Below are 26,021 nucleotides of genomic sequence, written 5' to 3' on the forward strand. Positions count from 1 at the left end.
TTTTATTCTTAAAGCTTATTTTTCATAGGGCAAAAAAAAATCTTATTTCTTCTTATTAAAAAGGAATCTTATTTTCTTATTGTTATTTGTATTTGTATTTATATTTATATTTGTATCATAAAGGCAGGATTTGGTAAATGTGTGTTGCTAAAGCTCTCACACAAACTTGCACGTCAACTTTTCGTGGCATCTCTCATCCCAAGTTGTGTCCACGGATACGTCTCCTGTAACTGTGTGTGCGCGCGTGTGTGTGTGTGCGCGCGCGCGGGGACAGGAAGGCGTCGAAATGAAAGCCATCCCAGTGAACAATTAGAGCAGCGGATTGACAGGTGGGCTCTGACTGTCAGGGTGACGCTTGTGGAGGGGTGGAGTAAAGCAGAGGCCGGAAAGGCAGCTGAATGTGTCTGTCTATCAGTGGGAGCTGTCTGAATTGCACCGCGCATCATCCACCGATGTGCGCACGTTTCCACTGCGGAGAATTAAGCCGCTTGTTGTGGACGCTCGTTGCGCTTTCGTGAGAATAAACAACAACAACAACACTGCACAAAGGCAACACAAGGAACACTAACAAGAAGAAGAAGAAGAAAAAGAAGAAGAAGAAGAAGAAGGAGAAGGAGAAGAAGAGGGCACGGTGTGCGGTTTCAGAGGGCGGGCCCGCTCTCTGTCTTCTCTCTGATGACTTTCTGAAAAATTTCGTCAACTGTCCATATTGACAATCGGGCGGAAGGCGCTTATGTGAGTATTTCATTATCCACGCGTGTTTTGTTTTTATAGATTTCTCCTCACACACACACATACACTTAACTGACTGACACGCGCAGTCCGATTAACGTGTCACTCTTTTCTCGTCTCCTCTCTTTTCCCCCAACAAGACTGTGTGTGTCTGCGTGTTGGACACCGGAGCGGACACCTTGTCGCACGCGAGCAGCGTGGACTCCTCTTCTCCTCTCCTCCTCTCTTCTCCTCCTCAACCACCACCACCGCCGTCACGCGAGGAGCTGAGTTTTTTTGGTGTGTGCTTTTTTTACCTCCACGTTTGCCGTGAACAGAGGTGTGAAAGAGTCCGGTGAGAGGTGACGCGAGCGCGGCGAGGACGAGGCACAGACAGCTGTCCGTGTATCTTACACGTCCTCCACTCCACGACAGACTGAGATCCGCACGGAACTGCTTGGTTTTATTTTTTTATTTATTTATTTCGTTTTCCTTTCTCCCACCCAGTTCTCAGCCTGCAGTGAGTTTGTGTGTGAGGAAGAAGTTAATGCACGAGACCATTTTTATTTTGTTTCGCTCGTTTTCTCAGCGGACAAAAAAATGACCAGCGGCGCGTAAAAGAGATTAAAGAAGAACAAAAAAGAGACTTCCTCACTCCTGCGTGGGAGCTACACTCTGACCAACCCACAGCCACGATCCCTCTCTCTCTGTCTGTCTGCCTGTCTGTCATCCTGCTGAAGAACTGAGGGAAACGCTGCTCCTGCTGCTGCTGCCGCTGCTGGCTTTGATTTCCTCCCGTTGCACCGGTTTCCTCTCGTCATTTTGTCCGCTATTTTGATCTCTGCATGAAAAGTCAAGCGGAAAGTCTTGCAGCAGCATGCCGAGGAGAAAGCAGCAAGCACCGCGGCGGTCATCAGGTGAGCCCCGGCTCTGCAAACACACACACACACACACAAACAAACATCTCCATCTAAACACACACACACACTTTATCTTTCCTGTGTAGATTAAACAAGTTTGCACATGAGTGTGTAGAGACAATGCAGGACAACACAAGGACACACACACGGACACTTGACCACATCTGTGTCAGTGTCTTCAGTGTGTGTGGCTTCACTTTAGTTCTAGTAGTTGTGTCCGTGGATCAGAACACGCTAAGTTTATTTCCACTAATCTTGTCAGGCATGCTTTTGACTGGCAACTGTGTTGTTTCATTTACGCAGGCATGCGCCTCTGTGCCAAATCTGCACGCATGTGTGTGTATGTATGTGTGTGCGCGTGCGCGTGCGTGCGTGTGTGCACTATCAACACTCCATGGAGCTGCTGATCCTTCAACCAGGTTGCCAGCATTGAAGTCCCCCCCCCCCCCCCCCCCCCCCAACAAAGCTCATCTTATCTTGTTTTTACAGGCGAAAAGACGTGTCTGATGTGTTAGTGGGGGGAGAAAGAGAGAGAGAAAAGAAGGAGGAAGGAGAAAAGAAAAGCTGCATATTTTCATCCTGTGTTCCGCTCTGGGTTTTTTTCTTTTTTTTTTGCCATCCCTGATTTGATGCTTGATTGATCGCCTGTCACGCGACTTCCTTTGATCTATTCACTCCTGATAAACATCAGTAAATCATTCACCACAGAGACACGCATGCGCCCGGTAGCTGCTGGACTCCCAGCCACCTCACCCCCCACCCCCCCTCAAAGGAGAACTTTTTTGCCCCCGCCGAGGAGCAAGAGAAAAGACAAACTGAAAGACAAGGGAGGGGAGAGAAAAAAAAAAAGTTCTCAAGAGGGATAAATACTTTGCGATTAATACCCTAAGGAGGGGAGGCAACGGGGAGGGGGGGTGCTGGGGCGTGACGAGATCACAGAGAAGCATCCCACACATGAAGTGTGGGGTGAAGTGAGGAGGTTACCTCTAATGGTCACTTCAAACTCCTGACCTGACCTTTGTGACCATCTCTTAGAAACATTCAGTGTTGTGTTAAACGCTGGAGACACGAACACGTGTGTGATCACACAGAATATGTAAGAGTCAAGTTGAATTTAAGGAGATGTTTTAAATATTTAACCTTCTGCTATCGTTATTTTTTCTTTCTAAAAGGGGGGGAAAAAAAGTCCTTCAGGAAAAGTAAATAAATACATTCATGTCCTGAGGGAAATTCTATAGCACAACACTTTGCATTTTGACAGTCAGGCCTATACATTACCGTGAAGCTGAGCAGACATGAAGCGCTGCCGTGTGAGAGAATCGCGTGTTTTTTCCCCCCAGAATCCATTTGATGTCCCTGGGAGACGTGCGTGATTGACATGCATTTCCAAATGACGGGGAGGGGAGAAAAAAAAAAGGGGGAACCTTTGAAGTTCACGCAGTAATGACCAAAGCCGAATAAAACAGCTGTAGAATGTTAAGCAGGCGCTGGAAATGTGAGGTTAAGCAGACTTAATCAAGGTTGTGACAGAAAGACTTTGAACTCTGTGGGGCTGTAATTTCTAATTGACGCACGGCTTTAGTGATGGATGGGGAGAAATGTGTTTGAAGCGCGGGCCTGCACGCTAAAAAAGTGAACTGTGTCTGTTTCCACCTCAGCCGTGAGTGATGGTGAAATCCCCCAGAAAGGAGGCAAACAACAGTGTTGTTCCCTGTGTTTCTTCCAGTGGTCGCCTGGAAGTGCACGCATGGCCCAGTTCCTGCTCGGCTTTGAAATATTGATTTAAATGTCTGTTTTTGTGACAGACACCGACAGTGGATGACATTGTCTGTGCATTATTTCCACTGCTCGATGTATGGTCAATCCAAAACACACCTCTAGTGTGTGTGTGTGTGTGTGTGTGAGAGACAGACAGACAGACTCTTCTGTGCAACTCACCTACAAACGCTGGCTATTTTTACAATGCATTACCAGATATTTCCACAACCCAGATTTGTCACTTTGGAGTTGCACTAAAACAAAATGTTGCATACGCTCATAAGAGAGTGAGAGTGAGAGAGAGAGAGGGAGAAGGAGAGGGGGGTTTGAATGGCTCTTTGTATGCCATTTCAAATGGGAGCGTTTCATCAGTCACAGTGATGATTTTAGACCCTGTAATGGCGCTGTACCCTATCTAGATTATGACCAGTGACAATACATCAGTGTTCTTTCATTTGGAACCACATTACTGCATCTGTTAGTTTTGGCAGTTGACTTCAGCGCAGTGCTATTGGAGCAGCAGAGACTTTTGCTGCAGTCATTTGTCGTCATTTTTTCTCTCTCTCTCTCTCTCTCTCTCTCTCTCCCCTCCTGTCTTTTCTCAATGAAGTGAAGTGTCGCTCTGAGACGTTCCTCGCAGGAGCTGAGCTAATTACACAAACGTAAACAACGCGGCGAAATCGAGTAGCGGCAACAAAAACATGTTGTGTAAAAAAAAAAAAAGAAAAGAAAAAGAATGATGTAGCGTTTAAGTTTCCCCTCTTTGCCCTAGTGTCGTGTGCTTGTATTCCTTCTGATGACGTGAAATTGAAACAGGAAATAGTGCAAAATTATTTTATCACTCAGTGAACGTGCAGCATTTCCATCCTTCAGCAAAACAAATGACACAGATTTTCTGCTCTCGGTAGATCTGGTGCCTTTTCTCTGTGTTACATTAACTGTAAATGGAACATCAATTTGAAGACCTTGACTTCAGGCCTGGAAACTTTTATTTTCCCGTATTTAATTACAAAGATAATTCTCGCGCTAATTGCGACAGCGGTGTGTTTGTTTCAACCCCTGGCTGAAAAGAGCTGTGATTAAAGCACAATAACACCTTTTTATTCAGGGGAAAGTGGAGGCTGAGAAGTTTGCAGTAATGAACGGGTTTCAGCGGTGACCCGTGACACTTGAGCACATTTTCTGGTGACTGTTTGAAGAAAACTGAGCACATCAGACTGTTTTAGGGCCATTATCACGTTTAAATATGGCAACCTCCTGTGTATATTACAGCAGAATAAGCAGCGATTACTTTTAATTGGTGAATGTGAGACTGTATATATAAAAAAAATATACAAAGAAGCCATAATTCTAAACTCGCCTTGATACTGAGGTTCACAGGTTTGATTGCTGTAGGAAAATTAATGACATTGCAGCACGTCCTCTTTTGCCAGCTAACATATCTTAAATCAAACACTGTCACTCTAAGTAATGAATCTGTCAAGTAATCATTCAACACATCAGCGCGATTACAGTGCGACTCTGCGTTAAATATAATATTTATTCCACATCAGTTAAAAAGTCGTAACTGCAAAGGCAATAACATTGTTTTTACTGCCCTCCCTGCGCAACGTCCACGTTTGCCGACGGAGGCGGCGCAGGAGGAAGAGGTGGAGCACAAAAAAAAAGTCTGTGTGTGAAGAATCCACAGTGGGACGCACCGGGACAAGGTTGTTCTGCAGAAAACTGGCACAGGACGTGAATGGAGAGGACAGACGGAGACGTGTGTTCCCTCATAACTAAACATAGTTTACCCCCTTTGTCTGCTGCCCGACATGCTCAACATTAATCAAGTATTCAGGTTACAATCAGTAACGGGATCGCGCTCATTCCTCTGATATACATCACGTTGTGTGTCTCCTGTAAACAAACTCCCAGTGCTACAGTTTGAGGGTCTGTCCATCGCTCAGAGCAACACGCGTTTAATTAACGCACGAGGCGACGCTTGCACCGACCGACCGACGGACACGACAATGAGCTGCGTGCGGATTCAACACACTGCGATGACTTTGCCTTGTGAGCTCCTCCTCCCCCCCCCCCCACAAAAAAAACAAATTCTGCTTTAATGCCACCATCACCACCTCAGTTCAAAGCAAGTCTCTTAATTATGACTTGAAGGTTGGTGGGTGGGTGAGGAAGGAGGGAGGGAGGGAGGGAGGGGTTGAGCTTTCCCTTCCTTCCCGACGGCATCGTTAGCCGCAGTCCCTAATTATCCAGGTAGCTGACGGTTCAGTGACAGGGCCCCACCGATTAATGCTGACAAATTCAGCAAGGTGTCAGGTCTGCGCGCTGCCTTGATATAATCAACTCGGTGTTAGCCACTTCTCAGATGCCCACCCCCAGTTGTTCCGCCGTACACTCAGCGGCAGAGGTTGCTCGCCGTGCGACGTGACAAATGGAAATGCGTGACTTTTAAAGTCAACACTCAGCTGGACACCGGCGGCCCCCGTAACAACATTATGAATGGTTGTCGTCTCAAGCTGGGATAATTAGTACATGTGCAGGTCTGTAAATACAGCACATACATTGGATGTTAAAGCTGCAGCAGAGAGAGGAACTCTCCATTCAGTTGATTGTTGTTTTTACTGCCGCACAATTAATCACTTTTGAATCTAACGTGTTACTTGACACGACGCAATTAGTACTGCAAAGGCTGCGATTTAATGATTCTATTTTTTTTTTTTTTTTTACTATGCAATTGTAAATATGTAACACACAGGACAAGTTCTTACTCTTACAATAGGATACAGACTAGTTAATGTGTCTTGATCAATGTCAGAGGATAAGTTCAGAAACAGAAAAACAACAGCAAACTGCAGAAACACACACAACATTCAAAGTAATTACTGTTACACCGTTGTATATTGAATTATTTTTAAGTCTACCACAGTGAACAGTAAACCAATCCGTGACTTATATTAAATTATACCGCTAATCAAATCACAAATGTAATATCGCAATTTCATGTTTGCCCCAAATCATTCAGCCCTACATACTTAACTGTACTTGATGTTACAGAGGCAATCACTCCATCACTTGTGTGTGTGTGTGTGTGTTTGTATTGTTAGAACCTTCATTTTTTGAATTTTATTTATTTTATATGGCACATTTCCATTGTACAGTACTAGCACGACTCAGTACCTTTGGTGCCTGCTCTGTCGAGGTTCAAAGCGAGCTGAGCTGTCTGCCGGCCACTGATTGGTCAGAGAGTGTCCGAGAGCTAATCGTCAACATTTAGCAAGGACATTTCATAAAATGTTCATAAAACAAAATCTTTCCCATGTGACGGAACAGGAGCTAAAATAAGCATTTTCACGACTCTGTCAGCACTGAGTGGGAGTTGTTGTTTATTGGTGTGTTTCTGATGCAGCATTTAATGACATTTTTCAGGGGTGGATGCTGCACCATGAGGGTGTGTGAGTGAGTGAAAACCATTCTGATCTGGTGATAAGGAAGTGTATGTAAAGTGTCATTAACACGTGACATTGACTGACGGAGTCAGTGGATACGTTGGCGATCCCACACTCCACTACACCCGTAGTTTCATTTGCATGTGTTGTCAGAGCTCGTAGGCCTTCAGGAAATCAAAGGCATGCGCACGCGCCGCGCTCTCTGTCCTCATCTACGTGGAGGTTAAGTGACAAATGAAGATCGATGACTGCTCTCGTGGAAAAGAGAGGCTCGGATTGAAAATATGTGGGAATTAGGCTCGCCAGCAGCAGCAGCAGCAGCAGCAGCAGGGTGACGATGTAAAGGCATTTAGAGCCGCAGCCACGAGGTAAAACTATCCTCCAGCTTAATGAGCTTCAGAGGAAGCAGGAAAACCTGGATTTTCACTCAAGCGCGACGCGAGGAGTTTTGACAAAGAAATCAAGGGAACAAGGTCGTTTTTTAACAGGAATCGCATCCTCGGCCTTAAATACATCCTGCATGGATTTGTTGTCTCTGATTTTTCGGCGGGCCTGTTTTCCGTTCACAAAGACACGCTGGCTCCAATTCAAAACAGCTGCAAAACAAACGCAGCGATGTACAGTAGGGACGCCAGATAATAACAGGAATAATAACAAGGGTGACATCATCCACATGGCTGCTCTGTAGGGGTGAAGGGCAGCAGTTGCTAATTACTGTAAAGGATACAGACCAAACTGAATTCCTCCTGCTGATTGAGTAAAGTAGCCATTTGGGTGAAGGGACGAATCCTATCACCGTGGAATCCAACACAAATACATGGATTTTACGGGGGAAAAGGGGTTTAGTGCGATCAGGATTTAGGAATTTACAATTTCACTGAAAACAGTTGAAACTTCATATTTCAACTTCTGTCTGTGTAAACTGTGGGAATCACAGGCGCCCCCGACGTCTTCCACCTGCTTCTGCTTCTCCACTCACACACTGGACCGAGCTTGACCAATGACCACAGCCGTCTGTAATGTGGACAAAAGGAATACGGCAAGGTGTGGAGAAAGAAAGGGAAGCAAGACGGGAAAATAATTAGTGAGGCATGATTTACGGATGGGAGGTCCGGAGTACACTCACAGGTCAGTGTGTAGTCAGTCAGGGGAGCGGCTGTTGTGTGTTTGTGTAACGTGTGATGGTATTTGAGCATATCTGTGCGTCTACACATGATTGATGCACTGTACACCAGGCTGACGCTGTTACTGAAGAGTTCAAGTGAGCCAGTGGTTGGCTGCTGCCATGGAATTTGCCTAAACCCAGAAGGACTCTCTCACATATTAGTCTCTGCATTTTGCTCCAGTGATCTAAGATATTACTGAGCTGCGTTATTTTCTTCTTCTTTTTTTTTTTTTCCAGTTGGGCACTTGATGTATTAGAAATTGCCACTGCGGCGGTGCCTGTTGCGGTAATCATGGTGATCAAGCGGGAGATAGGACTGGAGATACATGACCACCAGAGCGGGCACAGTGAGGATTATTACTCTGAGTACTCTCTTTTTATTGGATCTCTTGCTCTCTCATGGCCGATACTTGAGTCAAGCGATGGGTCAATTAAGCGGCGAGTGAAAAAGTGCCTCGGATCCAACAAACTAAACATTAACAACGGTAGCGACGTGAGAGGTGCTGCACTGCAAGGCCTGGAAGTTCTGTTCACCAGCCTTGAACATCTGGGTTGTAGTGGGATGTAAATGAGCGAGGGTGGGGGGGGGGGGGGGGGCGTGTAGCGAAAGGAAATAGAGGAGAAGAAGACAATAGGTGGAGGTCTGTGAAGAAAAGATATTAAAAGTGACAGATGAACAGGTCCTGAGTCGACGTTCTCCTGCAGCAGCTGTGACTGCTGCCATCGCTCTGACAGGTGTCAATTAAGAATTACTGCCAAGGCCCCTGTAGTCATTTTTCCCCCTGCCCAGCTGTCTGCATGTGTGGCTTTTTGAGAAATAACACTTTACCCTTGTCACTGCGTTAGTACTTAGCTACAGTCGCCCCCAGAAAATGAGTGCATGGCGGGCACACTAATCGATAACCAGTGTATTAGCAATTATTTTGCTCATTGATTTACGGCGGAGCGGCAACTCCCACCGTGTTGTTATTAGCCAGTGATTATACTGTATGTGCCGGCGCTGTGGTGCAGGCACGCACACCTTCACATGCACTTGCTGCTGCTGTTAGTGAGGTGTATTTGATAGAACACATGTAGGGACAAAAAAAAAAGACTAACATTAACATAAAGAAAGCATTCAGGGAGCACAAGCCTCTGTGCGACAAAGGCTGCTCTGGTTCCATAAGATCACCACTAAAATCGATTCTTTTTCTCTTTGGGTCATGACTCACATGCCCAGAAAGTGTCACCACAGTTAGTTGTAAACGATGTAAACATGAATTCCCTTTCTATTTGTATCGGGATGAACTGCTGAAATTGTGATTTTGGCAAATTCAGTTTGAAAACACAACTTCTCGTAGCCTCCTGTTCAACAGCAACAGGATTTGACCAACACATCTTCAATTAGACTGTACCGTCAACAGTGCCAGAGGGATTCATTCATTCATCAGTCAAATGACAGACACTGCGTTTTTAATCAGCGGTGTCACATCAAATTGATCCATTTTTGATTTACGTCAGTTATCCAGCAAAAAAATAACAAATATTTTCTCTCTCCAGTCTCTGCAGTGTTAAACTGCTAACGTGACTTTGTCAGTGACTTGAGACTATTTTCAGGAATGTGTGGAGAAGAGAGAAAAGAAATTTAAAAATAAAATGTAATAATCATAAAAAAAGAAAAGAAAAGAAGAAAGTTCTATAGGTGCTAACTTTTGCAGCTGAGTGTTTACCTCAGCAGAAATTTCATTAAAGTTCCCAACAGAAAAATGAAAACTTTCTAATGGAAAGTGAAGCGGCATCAATTCTTCACAGCAAACTTTAAAGTCATGCTGAAAGTATTAAAAAAAAAAAAGCAGAATGTGTTTGTTTTTCCTGAGGTGTTTGGTTCCTTTACTCACTGTGTATATGTTTAATAAACGACAGTGTTTTTCATCTGTAAACATCAGGCGGACGTTAACATGAGTCCAACACATGCAAACTAAGCAGCGGCTATTTGTGAAGTTCCCCCCCCCCCCCCCTTCACTTCTCTAAATTGGGCTGTGGTTGTACTGCATGTAGAGCATGTGGTGCTAAATCTGGCAAAAGCCAGCACTGTACTGTATATCATGACAGTTTTTAGTGCATAGCGACTGAGAAACGCTGGCCTCAGCATTTCCAACCCAGCAGCCGGTGCAAGTGGTGGAGAGTCAGAGGGTGGAAATTTTTATCCCCCGAGGAGTGTTTATTTAACTGATAAGGCGAGTTGAGAAGCAATGAATATCATTTTTTTGGACACTAGTTTACTGCAGATAAGACATCTGGGAATGGATACTGCTAACAGATGACACTGTGTCCTTGAGAGCGGACGCTGGGGAAGGTCACGCTGCAGCCTGGTGTACCGCCACTGCCATCTCTCTTTCCGCTCCGTACCTCTTCATTTTTATCTCGTCCTTTTTTCTCTCATCCTCTTTACTCATTTTTTTGATTACTGGCCGCCCTCTCTCCCTCTCCCTCTCTAAGTCTTTTCTCATCTTCCTATCAGTCATCAATCTCTATCTTACTGACTCAGTTCTCCTCTACCCTGCTCATATTTTCTTTCATCTTCCTCGCTGTCTCTAGCTCTCATCTATAGCCTTCTCACCGGATGCTCAAGAGTCAGTGAACTGGTTACAAGAACATGAACTCAACATCTGAAAAGGAGAGCGTAATACTTCCCTCTCTCAGGCTCACTGGTCTTGTTCTCATATATCACACACCATTTCTTTCTTTTTCTCCCAGTGGTCTGATTTCAGCGACATCCCGCAGTCAGACATCTGACTTGTAAAAATCCAAAAGGTCACAGGGCAATAAAGGGCCGTGTCATCTTCTTTGAAGTCTGAACACATGACTGTCACATATTTTTCCAAGAGCCCAGAGTTATCCATAAAGCATGTTGCACAGGGGAAGAATCAAAGCACTTTGTTGTTGTTCAGTTATGTTTGACATTTTCATTAAGAAAGAACGCCATTGACCGCGGCTTGCTCGGAGTAGACACTAAATTATCATCAGCTCCACTTTGCCACTTGATGGGCAGTTGAAAGGATGTATAAATGATCTCGCTTCAGCTTTGCCACCGCCCCAAAAGTTCTCCCCAAATCTTTCCTGAGCTGGCTTGTTGTCTCAGACAGTGGCAGTCACAGGGGGTATAAGCTCCACTCTGTCCCTGTAAGTCATCCGTCTCGGAGGACACAGCAGGAGTCCTCCTGTGTCTCTGCTGTCAGTCGTCACTGGCTGGATGTCCGTCCACCTGAGCATCTGTTACTGATTACCTGTCTCTTTGTTTGTCTCATGACCAGACTGTTGGCCTATTAACTTGTCGTCCTCTCGTCCATCTGCCTCCTCCCTCTTTCATTACCTTTTTTCATATTAAGTAAAGCTACTTGATGTGAATACAAAACAAACACGTATGGAAACGTGACATCTGTTTCAGCGAGTTGTGCAGTGTAACTGAGAACATTTAGTGTCAAGTCCAATCTGCAGGCACTTCATTTCACTGTTTCCACTTTATTTGCACTTCTTCACATGGGAGAGGAAGGTATTGTCATTTTTACTCGTTTGTCTGACAGCCGGGATTAGGGAAGTACTGCGAGTTTGTCAGGGAACCAGCGGAGACTCCTGGAAATCCATGTCCACGGAGAAAAACACAACACTATCGTAACTTACTCCTTTATAAAATCATGCATTTTCATTTTTACAATTTTAGTTCACGATACAAACAAGATACACAAGATATTCTACTTCTGCAGAGTGAGTAAATGAAACTGACTTTAGTGATCTCCCCAAAATGTGGAACTAGTCCTTTAAAAATTGCAATATGAATGATATCATTAGCAAAGAGTGAAACTGAGTGCTACACCAATTAGATAAGAAAATAAGGATGCTCTTCACACACCAGTTGTAATCTACATACAGTTATGACGCCTGTTATGTAATAACAGTGAATATTTCTGTATTTGATACTTTAAAGTGTTGTTATCTATCTATCTATCTAGCTTAAATTGTGGGCATTCTTGCATGAATCTCCAGTAAGTGTGACATAGTGACATTTTGGAATTTAACTAATGTGTTTACTGTCTTTCCCACATAGTTGGATCATTGTTCTCTAAATATCTCACACTGTCGAAAAGAGTTTAGAAAACTGTCACCATTGACCTGGGAGTGTGAAGTGATGACCCAACCGTTTTTGCTTCAAGCTACGCAGCAGCAACCTTAGTTGGCTAAAAATATGCTTCATAAATGATGTTGTAATTCTCAACGTTTGAGAAATGTGAAATTTGTAATTCATGGTGGTTCAGCTTTATTTTTGTATACAGTAATAAGCTACTGTACCCTCTACTTAACCCGTCTGTTACCATCCTGTCATCGCCGACAGGATTTTGCATGAATACTATAACGGCCAGATATTACAAGTCGAAGTGATCTTTAGAAAAAGGGGCAGAAACACTCAGCCATTGAATGTTTTTGGACAATTCTACAGCCTTAGAATCAAAATAAATCCCGACGGCCTGACTATCATGATGGTCATAACAGGGTTAAACACACACATTTGTTGACTTTAACTTCAAGAAAAGCAGCAAATTACCAAAGTTCATAACCAGCCTTTATGAAGGAAACATGGTAAACACAGGGTAATCATTTAGAGCTGCAACAATATATTGATTCATCGATTATTAATCGATTACTAAATGAATCGACAACTATTTTGATAATCGATTAATCGGTTTGAAGATCTTTTCATGATTAAAACAAGATTTCCGATTGTTTAAGTTTCTTAAATGTGAATATTTTCTTCATTTCTTTGCTCTGGTTAACAAAGAAATCATTCAAAGTTCATCATTTTGGTTTGTGGACAAAACAAGACATTTGAGAACCAGGTTTGACAAACACCGATCAACATTTTTTAAGTTTTTCTGTTATTTTATGGACCCAACGATTAATTGATTAATCGAGAAAATAATCACCAGATTAATCGCTTATCAAAATAAGCGTTAGTTGCAGCTCTATAATCATTCATAACCATTAAAAAAACAGCTCATAAGTTTTTACCCCCTATTATAATCAGCTGTGGAGCTGAAGGCTAGAGCGAACAAGTCAATGTAACATCCATCATTAATCAGTTTCAGCCAGAAAAAAACCTGGACTGGTTTGAAGTTGCTTGAGGCTTCACTGGTATCAGTAACAATAGGCTGCTTAGTATCTCAGCACAGCTGCTCTGAACAAAAAAACTGTCTGTACTTAATCAGCATGAGAGTGATAAGCTACGTCCTCCATGTGCAGGATGTGCCTGGAGAGGTTTGGACCGACTATAAAATGCTGTTGCAGTTATGCAAATTAAATGATTATTTATCTACATACAGTATATATATCGTCAGAATCAGACCCGTAGCGTTTGTCAGCTGAGGGAATAAGGTTGCGAGTCCCGGCAGAGAGGGTTAATCTTACTTGGTTAAACTCCACAAGCTGAAGGAGCAGAATGGCTTGAGCTGATTGACATCACATCGATCACGGCCTGTCATTTAACCCTGTTACCATGGACGACTTGTCCCTCCTCTCTGTTTATGAGGTTAGATCAGAGCCAGACCAAGGCAAGTGGCTGCCAAATGGCAAACCTCTGTGCATTTCAGTCAAGGGTTTTGTGTTTCAATACCAAATCTTTCAAGAGAGACTCATAAATCTTAGAGGTCCTGTAATGAGTACAAAAACGAAATGGTATGTGGTGCATTTTGTCCCGAGCGACAAAGTGAGCTGTGCTTTCTGAGTTGTTCCAAGGTCTAAATTGATTGCAAATAAATTTAAGGTCAAAGTATTTTCAGTTCTAGGAAACTCAAATCTAACGTGATCTGCTGTACAATCTTCAGTGGCTGTTGATACAGACTGATGAGTATCTGAGGCTAAAAAACAATCTGCCATGGATTTCAAATATGTCTCGAATATTTGACTCACGGCAAACCTGATATGAAGTCCTGATGTTGAGACAGAACATTAAGCACACGCAGCTTTACATGTCCGTCTGGATTAGGGGCCGTTCACGTGAAATGCAAAGAGGTGTTTTTAACCAAGGTGCTGGTGGGTTTTGCACTCCTGTCAAGTCTGTTGTTACTAAAGCTGTGTTTCCACCAAGTGGAACAGTTCGGTATGTTTTTCTTTTGCGTTTTTATTAGGAATAGTTCTAGAATAACCGCTCCCAACAGTTCCATTTTTCGGTGCCCTTACCATTGGGTACCAGAGCGATGGTACGATACAGTACCGGTGGAGCTAGACCCACAACAGTCAGCTGATTGGGCGACAAAAAAACCCCCAGTGTTTCTTCATCGTCCTTGACGTGTTGTTGAGACAAACAGAAAAGAAACGAGCTGCTGGATGTCCTCCTTTGTTGTCCGTTTTGTTGTCGTCTGTCGCGTTCAATGTCATCGCTTGTTGTTGGCGCACCGGTACAACGCCATGCTACGTATCTCACTAGCGCTAACCCCACCTTTACCGTTCCAAACTGTACCTTACTGTACCAAACCGGACTGTACCATGATGGAAACACGGCATGAGCAGCCAAAACCTGGGAGCTGCTCAGACGACTGAAGTTGCTGCAGCCTCACTGAAATGATAAATGCGTTAAAAAGAAGAAGAAAATCAACACAAAGACTGCAGATTACCAGCAGTGCTTTGACCTCAGCCAGGCTCTGCTGTTCAATACATGAGTCAAGAAAATGAAAAAAAAAAACAAAAAACATGCCACGTCATAGCTGTGTAACTCAGGAGCGCCTCCTGGATGATGACGGATCAAAGCGTGGACAAAAAACCAGTGTGACCTACTTCTTTGAAATGAGAATGAAAAAAGTAATATTTTTGGTTCGATGCAGACACACCCAAAGAAACACAGATGCAACGTCGCTCTTGTGTCCATTAAAAATAACCTTTGTGCGTGGAAGACTCAACATGTGGACAGAAAAAGACGCTGCATGTGAATGGCCCTTTAGCGTTAATTAAAAATGCACTGTTCCATGTCCTTACTCTATTATAAAATGACTTCTGAAGCGTTGAGGCACAAGACTGTGGAACTATGGTGGAAGCAGTGCTGATGACACAATCCTGAGTGGGTGAAAACGTGAACCCTCCCCTCAGTATTTTGGGATTTGAAGAGCTTGAGTGTCCACATGACCAGAGCCACAGAGCTAGACGGGATTGAGTGAGGCACTATTGTGTGTGTTGTGTGTATGTCTGTCTGTGTATGTGTGTGTGGGAGGGAGAGAGGGAGGGAGGAGGTGCAGAAAAGAAGCAATTGAAGGAGGGGCATAAAGGGGCGAAAACGAGGAGAAAAAGAGAGTGACAGCAAACAAAAAAAGAAGCAGGGAGGGAAGGGGGTGAAGGGGTGAGGGAGTGAAAAAAGAGGAGGTAGAGCAACAGAGGAGTGAAAGAGAAATGACTTGAGGGGTTGAGGGATGGAGGGAGAGATGGATAAAGCGGGAGAAAAAAAGGCAATGGGGAAGAAAAAGGAGAGAAAGAGAGAGAGAGAGAGAGAGAGAGAGGCAATGAAAGCAGTTGGATAGTGGAGGAGAGAGAGGGGAGGATGTCACCCATGGCTGCCACTCATCACTCACAGCTTAATGACACTGTTTTTTTCCCCTTTCTCCCGCTTCTTTTCCGTGGGAGAGGTGGAGGGAGTGCAACCCGCGCCCGATCAAACGGGGTCATTCAGAGTTCACCACCTCCAGGTGGGACCGTCCTCCACTGAGGAAATGTTTGTGAATGTGTGTGGTATGAGCTCAGAGGAGCGTCTGCAGCGGAGCACAGTTTACACCAGCTTTAGTTTCGCATAAAAACCCCAAGATGAAAGATCAAGTTGTTGTAATTATTATACACAAGGTAAAATGGATGAAATAAATCTATAAAATATAAAAAAACGTAAGTCTGGTAGCTCTGTGAACACAGTTAAATGTCAGTCTTTCACTTTGGTCAAGGTGCAAATACTAGCTCCAGAGTTTGTGCTCATGTGTTTACATGTGTGTACGACTGAAGCATGTGTGTTTATGTGTGTGTAAGCGTATGCTTGTTTGTAAGAAACCCGCTCTGTTGAAACCCAACTGTCTGTTGTTTCCTTCTGGGATTGGCCTGATTCCTAGTCCTGTGTTTGTGATTCAGTTTGTGTGTGTGTGTGTGTGTGTGTGCGTGCGTGCGTGTGTGCTTAGCTTCATTTGTCCTCTCACTCATTCCCGTTTCTGGGAAGCATCAAGCGTTTAAAACTCAAACGGCAGGATTTTTTCTCCCTCGCTCTCCTCCTCGCACCAAATTTGGGGAACAGCTGGGGCGGCCATGACGATGATTTGTCTCCCTCTGCCCGTCCGCCTGACAGGTTGAGACCATGCACACACTCACTCACATACACACACTCACTAATAGGCACATATACACACAATTAGATATGCACTCACAGTATCACAGACAGACACACACTCACAGAGACACAGCCGTAGACACATTCCCCCTTATAAGAGGCTGTGTTTCTCGGGGCACTGCCAAAACACTCTGATTTCCTTTAGCCTGGGCTGCCATACATCAGCTTGGGGCCTCCCAGCCCGGATGGCAGGGGCTGACAGAATGACATGTGTCATTTATCAAACGAGGGGCGCCAGGCCTCAGGAAACGAACAGACCGCCGCGTGACAAAGCCCCCAGAGAGCTCTCCTCCACTCACAATGATGGGAGTGTGTCATGGGATAGACACTGACAAATCTACAGAGATAGAACACACATAGATACACACAAAGCACGGGGAAGCACATATACACATGAGCACAGGCATCATATGTTGTATGACTGCACTGTTTTTTTTAAACCCATGTTTAAAGTAGAACTGTCACTTTTCCCAAAATTCATGCTCAAATTCTATTAGAATACATTCTGGTAACCCCACACACACACACACACACACACACACACACACACACCCGGGTATGCACTGCTGTTCTGAGGAGAAGGACACTACATTAACTTTTATTCATTTGGACAGCCTAAACAAAGCGCTGTCCAAAACTTGGCCCTAAACTCCTTTAGGAATGAGGTTCTGCCTCATTAGGACCAGGTTTTGGTCTCCATAAGGACTACTGGTCCTGTCAAGGCCAGTGTTTATGCCAGAAATACTTAACAAATGTAAGTACACATACATGTTCCAACATTAATTATTATTTCTCTTACAAGATTTTACGATCTACAGTGTAGAACCAGAAACACATGCACGCACCACATTTGCGAGGGGTTGGTGTTGTGAATGTCTGTGTAAAAAGGCACATTTTGCTCACTTGTGTCCACTGACAGTGACATCATCACATATGAATCAAACCTTTCCCTTTGAAGCCTCGAGATACGCACTTTGGCCAACACCATTTTGAGTTTGCAACCAGAAATCCACACGCGTCACCTGTGGATTTCAATCCCGTCAATCCATTTTCCTCTAAATGAGCACAGGTTTTTACCACTCATAGTGATTGTGACCACAGCATTCTCAAGAACATGTCAATCAAGTGAGAAGTAGGTTCATTTTCACCATAAACTTCCATTCAAACAGGGGTCTTTTTGCAACCGTCGCCACCTGGTGGCTAATATATTTTTACATCCATGTTGTCCTCATCTGGCACTTTTTATAAACAATCTACTTTTTCACATCAAAACAACATCATAAAGTCTTATTCAGTGTGGCTCTCACTATCTTACTTCAGATAGTCTGTTGTGCATTTAGACTGTAAATATAAACTTGGACAGGCTTTTTAACGTTTGAACTGTCCCTCCAAATTGGGTAAAAAAAAAAAAGTGACAGCCCTAGTTAAAGAAAGATAAGTAAAAACACGAGGCCAAAAGGATAATTTGTGGATTTTTTAAAACGCTGGCAGAGAATCTCCAAGCACACATACCCACACATGCACCCACATATCGTATATGTTTCTTTTGCAGCCAGAGACGCTACAGCCAATGCGTTTCCTGTTGCCAGCAGCAGGCCTGTCTGTGTGCCTGTCCTTCTTAATGAACGGTCACTGGCTGCCGAATAGGAACTCTCTTAGCTGGCAACAGCACTCTGTCCCCTTCCTTTCATAACCATGCCCACCACACAGCCACAGTATTCCTCTTTTCTCCTTCGTTATTTCTTTCGTCTCTTCGGTCGTTCTCTTTTTCCCTCTTCTTACCGCGCTCTGCCATGACCCCCCCGCTCCCGCTCCCCTGTTTACTTTTTCCTTAGCCCGTTCATTTGTCTTCATAAGCCTAATTTATTTTCTCTGCCAGTTGCAAGCTGACAGCCATCAGTCTCCCTCCTTCTCTCCCTCCCGCTCCCGCTCTCCCACACACGCGGACACGCACACACCTGACCTCCTGACACGTAGATAAATACACTAACATGTACGCACCAGCGTGCAGGACTCTTTCCCTTCGTTTTTATTCGTCGACTCTGTCTTTATTACCTCACAGACTCCTCTGAGGTCAGCCTTACAGTCTCATACCCTCTGTTTTACCCCTGTCCTCCACCTCCTCCAACCCCCAAAACCCTCCCCATTAACATTACAGAAGATGGATGTGTCTTCATAGCGGAGATTGATTGCGGATATAGAGTTATGGTGCCATTTATGTGTGTGTGTGTGTGTGTGTTAGATGGAGGGCACTTTGGGAGGTGGCGTCGGGAGCAGAAATGTGAGGGAGGCAGGCTTTTCTCTTGTTTTCCAGAACCTTCCAGCCGTTCGTTGTCTGTCCGCAGTCTGATATTGTGCTCTGTTGAAGGATTGCTTCCTCTCTTCCTGCCTCTCTCTCTCTCTCTCTCTCTCTCTCCCCGACGGTGAAGCTGTTCATAGCCATTGTATGCTCTCACACACACACACACACACACACACACACACACACTCGCATATACAGGCATGCATAGTTGGACACAGACACAATTAGTTTGAGTTACTACTGATACTGAGGCCACTTTGAAAGCTTAAAACATAATCTCCTGACTCTGTCCAGAGACGCTCCTTCTATCCCTAATTCTTCCTCCCTTTTTTATTATTTTCTCCATTTCTCACTTTATCGCCATGTTCATGAGGACGGGAGAAAAAAAAACACGTTGCTGTGCAAATACACACACACTGCAAACTGCTGAGTGCTTCGGCTTATGCTTTGCTTCTATTTTTTTTGTCGCACTACTTTGCTCCTCATCAGGCAATAAGATCCTAAAGTGGTGTTGAAGCCAAAGAGGAGAACTTTGTTTCATGGATTTAATCTCTGACTTGTTACTTGAGTAGTTAGAATGAAACAGAAAGTCTCGACGGTGCACAATTGTGTGAATTTCCCTGGTGTTAGAAGTTAGAAGCCCTAGAATGTTTGGGGTTGTCCTGAGCTGCATCCTGCCCTGATGGTTTCTGCGGCTAATTAATTTCCCTGATATGACTTTATGGTTTTCTTTGTCCGTCTGTGTGCATGTTGGGAAGGTGATGTTTGTCAGGTCTCTTAGGTCTTGTATCTGGTGGTTGGGGTGTTCTTGAACGCCTCACTGAAAAGCAGACGGGACAAAATATATAATCATGTTTGTCGTGTCCCGGTCTCTTAAATCAGAAAACGAGCAAAATCAATGGATAAGCTCACGTCAGGTTTAGATTTGATGAACTTTGACACTGATGAAGTTCTCATAGTTTTAACATTTATGGACTGGCAAATGTAGAAGGATCAACATCTACTTCTCTACACACTTATACACACAGCATTTTCACCCTCTTTAATAAACCTCTGTTGAGTAAAAAAGTAGAATAATCATTCTGTTGTCTGCGGAACATTCTTTATTTAGTTTTTTTGAGGCTGTGCCAGTGATTCCACCGTACAATTCAGGCTGCCTCCCTCCGTCCAACAGTAAAGCACCAGATTCAGTGGCGTATGAATGTGTACTTGCATGTTTTCTCTCTCCTTGTGTTGCCGTTTCCCTTCTCCATGTTTTGTTTCCACAGCAGTGTTACAAAGTGGACGGCCTCTGTGAATTCAGAGGAGGGCTGACAGCATAGAGAAGGTTGATTGATGGCTTATTGTGCAACCAGACACGGCTAGACCGAACTGGTTAGGTTGTGACCCTGTTTTGGCCTCGTGCCCTCCCAATTCTCTCTTTTTTGTTACATATATATATATATAAAATTCTCGACTTTTTTCCCTCTCCTTCTGCCCGTATCTCACCGTACCTCACACACGATTCGACACACACACACACACACAGTGCATAAATATACATGTATACGTGCAGACACACACTTCCTCTTCTTCATGCTTCTTCTCCACCACCCCTCCCCTCGTCTTGGTTGCTGCACTAAAGTCATCATCGTTGCCATCATTCATTCTTGGCTGTTTCCTTTCTTCCTTCCTCTGCCCACTGTGTTCTCTTTGTCACTACTCCTTCAGGACAGGTTTTGTCCCATGAGTCATTTCATCAGGTTTCACTTTGCAGCCGCTGCTCATTCAGGTCCATAAACACACGGTCGCTTCCCGGGAAATGCAGCAAAGAGGATTCTTAACGCACAAATCCGATGCCTCTCTCGATTTTACTTCACCTACCAATTTGTGGGTGCGGAGGAATGTACCAACATGTGTCATGTTTGACAAATTCATGAGAGACTAAGTTAGCCTAAACAGCAGGCACACTAGTTTAAGCTATGGTTCAGACAGTTTTCCCCCCCTGCAATGATTTTCTGTTTCTATTCTCCACACAACCATAGTGATTTATGGTAATTATCCATCTTTGGGGTCATCCATCAACTGGTTGTTGCTAGGCGATGGGAGCAGCTGTTGTTTAGTCGTGGAAAGCTCCACTGTCAGTGGCAATGCAGGTGAATTCAAAAGACAGCATTGATGAAGCAAGAATAAAGATTGTTAGATTGTTAATTATTTTTTTTTTTAGATTTAAACTGAATTTTATTTTTTTGACAATAACAGAATGAGTCACAAAAGTTAAAAGGTAAAATCTCCTGATGTCAATAACAGAAGATGTGTTTAATGAACAAGTATAAATCTAATTTGGGAAAAGTTTATACGTGAAAGAAATCTTAAAGATGGTAAAGAAATAGACTGTTTACCAAATGACATGTGTCTAATGAAGGCTAAATTGAATCAGTGCTTGGCAATGGTTGAGTAAATCTCACTCACATCATCGTGAATTAGCATTAGTAATGCTTTATCTGTAGTTAGTCCGAAAACAAACCAGATGGTTTGAGATGTATCTGCAGCAGCAGATCAACGTCAGATAGTTAGGGCGTTTGGGGGGCGGGGGGTGAAGAAGGTGGGGGTTGTTTGGCAGAGAAGTTGCAGCAGAAAGGCCTGGAATCCACGGTGCTGATGATCTAATGGCTGTTGTTTCATTTCAGAACAGGCAGGCGCTGACAGTTCAGGGAAAAGGTGATTTATAGACCACAGTCACTGTCATGGCGTGTTAAAACTGGTTCACGGGAGATCTGAACTAACGGATAGAAACAAAAGGATAACAAGAGAAACTTGAGAAGCGGTTTCTTTCTTTTTTTCTCTCTCTTTCTTTCTTTCTTTCTCTCGGTTTGACCCATTTAAAAAGGGGCTATTAGCATAGCATGTGTTCAAGTAGCTGCAAATGAACTGGAACATATGTAAAAGCCCACAGGGACAGCGCAGAGTTCTGGAAAGTGTAATTTATCTCTCATTGTGTGCACATTTGGGAGACGGATGCATTTGATAAGAAACGTCAAAAGGATCGTGTTCTCTTTTGTGAAAGAATCCAGAGCGGTCGCCGTGTAAATATCAAGTCAAAATGAAGATGTTGTCTCTACATGTAGCTTTCAGTCTGATGAGCAGATGTCTTGTTTTGTTTTGTTTTGTTTTGCCTCACCAGAAGCTTAGAAGGTGGATTTGTATGACTCGTGATGTGTAAGAAGCCTCAGAGATAATGTGCCATATGGTGGACTAGTTTATGTCGGCGGGCTTTTACATGTCAGGTTAGGAAAGCTTGGGGTTTAATATCGACTAGTAAATGGAATAACACTCAGTATGTACTGTATGCTGTTCTACTCTCCTTGTCTCACTATACAAGCATTAGTAGTGTATTGAATAAAGTGTCTGCCTCCACTACACTAGGTGGCGATATATCTACGTTTCAGTGTCTTAGTATGAGGTATTGACCTATTAAATCACAGACCAAAACATTGTTAGTTGGCAGCTTGAAATTTAAAATATTATTTATTTGAGCTGGCAGAGCAAAAACCTAGTTTCCTACTCAGTTCCAAAAATTTACCAATCTGGATTTTGCAATGTTTTCTCATCAGCGTCTTCTTCTTCTTCTTCTTCTTCTTCTGTAGTAATTTGACACCAAATGCATTATCTAGGTGTGAAATTTGAGAAGTTAGATTTCAGTTTGCAGTTCCATGTATTGTAAAAGTCTGACTAAGACAATAATAATTTACACTATACTTATATTTAACTTAATTCTGTAATGGATTGGGTTCCTCTGACTTTTTAATAAAGAACCGTGTTAGTGGTGTGTTGCCTTCAGGCTGAGAAGAGTCTGTGAGTCTTTGCCAGTTTGTCCTCAGTGTGTATTGTCCACACACAGCAGTCCAAAGAGAGTGTCAGGTCCTATGAAACCACAGCACAGCTATCCCAGAGTGGAAAAAAAGAGCAAGAATGAAGACGACAGTGGAGAGCAGAGAGAGACAGAGATTGCCTGACATACTAAACATTACCATAATTGGCTTTTCTACATGATAGGACAGAGGAAATAATAATGTCATTTTATTTACAGCCCTCTCTCTGCTGAAACACGCACACACTCATGCACACCGTACAGGTCAATGACACACACTGATCAGGCCTGTCCAAAGCCATCAGAGGTGAGTGGCAGGGAATGGAGGGACCAGTGACAAAGCGAAACGGGAGAGAGAAATAAGACTGCCACGCCAGAGCTCCCATTTTGAAGGGCTGCTAAACGGTGTGAGGGAGCTTCCGTCGCCGCCGCACTCCCAATGCAGCGCTCGGCCACGCAGGGTAAATCAGCAGGGTGAAAGCTGGCGGAATTGGACATTAGCACTGCAAATGAGAGTCGGGATTGCCCTCTTCTCGCAGACAACATGAATAAATGAAGAAGGTTTAGAGGGGGAATGTGTTTGTGAATGTGTGGGAAAGAGACTGAGGGGAGACTGCACGATAAAAGTGTTTTAAGTTTGTTTTCCTTATCTATCTATCTAAATATCTATCTATCTGAAACGTTTTCATGCAACCATTTTTTTCTTTATTGTAAACCTAAAACTAACAGAATTATTATTACTCACATTTTAAAACATTAACGTATTTTTTAAATGTACAAAGAATTCATTTTCTTGGTATGAGTCTGTATAAAAGGTGAGGTGTGGGGGTGTTTGCATGACACTGACACAGCTTCCTACCTTCATGTGGACTGGATGTAATTTGGAAGCGTGTGTAAATGTGTGTGTGTGTGTGTGTGTGTGTGAGAGAGTGACTATGGGATGTCCAACTGTGGTGTCACCTGTATGCAGCAGGACATCCTGGACTCAGGGCACAACAATAGTGACAGGCTCGTCTCCAAACGCAGATGGCTTTGCTCCCCCACAACCACACACCCACCCACCCACCACACCACACCACCCCCACCAGCCACAGTGCATCCCTGCAATCACCTGACACACTGTGACACACACACACACACACACACACACAAACCTCACCTCACTTGCACACACTTCATTTGGACACACATGGCATAAATGTTACTCATTTCTCTTCCCTCTTATATCATTCTTAGTATGTTACATGCTGTTTAACTTGTTTCCCTGTCATGTTTTGCTCTCTCTCACGTTCTCTCTCTCTCTCTCTCTCTCTCTCTCACACACACACACACACACCTCTTGTTCACTGGCCTAAACACATCTTTTCTCCTCTCTTTTCAAAACTTCCCCCTTCTCCCTATCCTCCCTGACAGCACAAAGTGGGCTTACGTTTTTGACTGACAACCACAACAGACAACCACCCTCACCACCACCCTCACCCCGGTTTTAATCCCTTCCCTAGCCCTCCCTCCCACCCTCTCCGCTCCCTCTTTTGTTCTGAGTGACGCGGGAAAGCCGCCGTGTCAGCATCTTTTCCATCTCTGATTGCCTTATTAGCCGGCGGTGGCACCCGCAGCTTTTCTGACACAGATGGTGAAGGAGGAGACTCGAGCAGGAGGGGAGAAGGAGAAAAAAAAAAAAAAAAAAATGGCTGACTTGTGTTTGTTGTTGTTACTTTCCCCTCCCACCTCTTCTCAGGCTTGTTTGTGTGGACACTGACACCTCGAGCCGACACTGACACACTCCTGACAATGATGCCTGTCAAAGGCAGCATACAGAGGACGGCAGGGCAAAAAAACAGACTTAAGTGTTGGTGTACATTTTGTGTGTGAATGCGCGTGTGTGTGTGTGTGTTTGTACTGCTGTCAAGTTTCCTCTCACTTTGTCAGCTCGGGCTGCTTTATCGAGCTTTATCACCGCATTGACTTTGAATGGGTTCAGTTTCGCATTCATTGGAGTACAGTGGGCTGATTGGGAGGACGAGGCGGGTTGAAAGAGACAGCTGCTTTGGCAAAAGGTTAAAATCTCCTAATTTACTGAATAACTCAAGTGAATGATTTCAGCGTGGCCTGTGTGTAATCAAGAGCTGACACTTACGAGCAAAACTAACACCACGTTTAATTAACAAGAGGAAGGCTGCACTTTAAGCGTGTATAGTCCCTGACACGCACCAACGTTAACGCACATTTAAAGCAGAGAGAACAAGAGAGGGAGAGACAGAGTTGCAGCTGTTGGACCTCCAGCTTTTCCAAGGCAGCAGTAAGAGGCACCTCACAAACATCAGGTATTATGTCCATTCCTATTATAGGATAGAGAGCTACATGCTGTTTGAAGCTGACAGCACATCTGCCTCCTCACTGGAGACTGATTCTGGCACCTCAGACAAGCATCTTCCTAGGGATGGATTTGGGGAGCTGCCTTTGCATATTTAACCCTCTATTTTTCTGCTTCTCTGTAATGCTTCCATCTTAATCTGCCTCTGAGACTGATATCTGCGCCATTTGTTTCACTATTTTAGGGCCGCAGTAAATTTCATTAAATCCAGATTTTGGCCGCAAAAAGATTTGTGAAATTTGTGAAACTGCAAAGAAAAAAGGAAGCAGAAATGTTTATATTGATACTATAAACCCCTCTCTTTTTCTGAAATGGCACACTTGATGCTGAGAGTACTCAGGGAGCACAGGCAGTAACAACACGGCTTGTCATGTCCGCTGGCCATTTCCTAGCATCACGCTGTGAGGACTTCTACAGCGGATGCCAAGTTGACTCCAGCCAACCATGGCTTGGCACGGCGGATGCAGCTGGCATTTTTCTCCTCTATCTCTTACTTGAAAATACACAATATGTGTGGCATGTTGACAGAATGAAGCGATTCAAAACTCAAGAACAGATCTTTAGTTTCACTTCGACAACAACATAAACAATCAAATGCTGAAATGCCATCAGCTGTTGTAGAATTCCAGGTTGCTGGTGAGGGAAAATGTGCGTTTGAATATGCTGAAATGTTTGCACAAATGCACTGAATTCATCTCTTTTAATCCAGTGTATGTTGAGAAGCAAACTTCAAAGAGACTCTTTAATAGGTCTATCGATGAGGCATCCTTCCCTTTTTACATTTTTTTTATTATTATTATTTCTACTGAGACAGCAGTGTCTTCATTTCTGTTGTGAAGGAACAGATCTTACCGCATGATAAATAAGTATCATCATGTCTCAGGATTTGATTGCTGCATAATTTGAAATTGTGCTTGTTTTTACTTTTTAAACAAAGCGGAGAGATTTCTGTAGCTCATCTCTGCTCTCTGCCCTTGCTGAGCTGTAGTGTTCAATAGCTTCATTAGGCAGTGCAGTGGAGAGCACGATCTGTCATTGTCAAGATATGGATGTTTGCCACTTTATTATTGCAAATCTGTGTCCTCTTCTGGGACTATTGACAAAAAAAC

The 26,021-nt window shown here is 43.8% G+C and overlaps 1 protein-coding gene across 2 annotated transcripts in view; it reads left to right on the forward strand.

Moving 5' to 3' along the window:
- Nucleotides 1-176: 176 nt before the first annotated feature.
- Nucleotides 177-26,021, forward strand: part of LOC131447369 (teashirt homolog 1-like) — a 31,020-nt gene continuing 5,175 nt past the window's right edge. Inside the window, exons 1-3 of one of the 2 annotated variants that reach the window (XM_058619109.1) lie at nt 177-735; nt 873-1,628; nt 15,647-15,706. In XM_058619109.1, the coding sequence (XP_058475092.1) occupies nt 1,589-1,628; nt 15,647-15,706 (100 nt within the window). In that variant the 5' untranslated portion in view covers nt 177-735; nt 873-1,588. The remainder of the gene's footprint in view (nt 736-872; nt 1,629-15,646; nt 15,707-26,021) is intronic. The other variant, XM_058619110.1, reaches the window with a different exon arrangement.

This window comes from Solea solea, chromosome 20, assembly GCF_958295425.1.
Source record: "Solea solea chromosome 20, fSolSol10.1, whole genome shotgun sequence".
Taxonomy (NCBI): Eukaryota; Metazoa; Chordata; class Actinopteri; order Pleuronectiformes; family Soleidae; genus Solea; species Solea solea.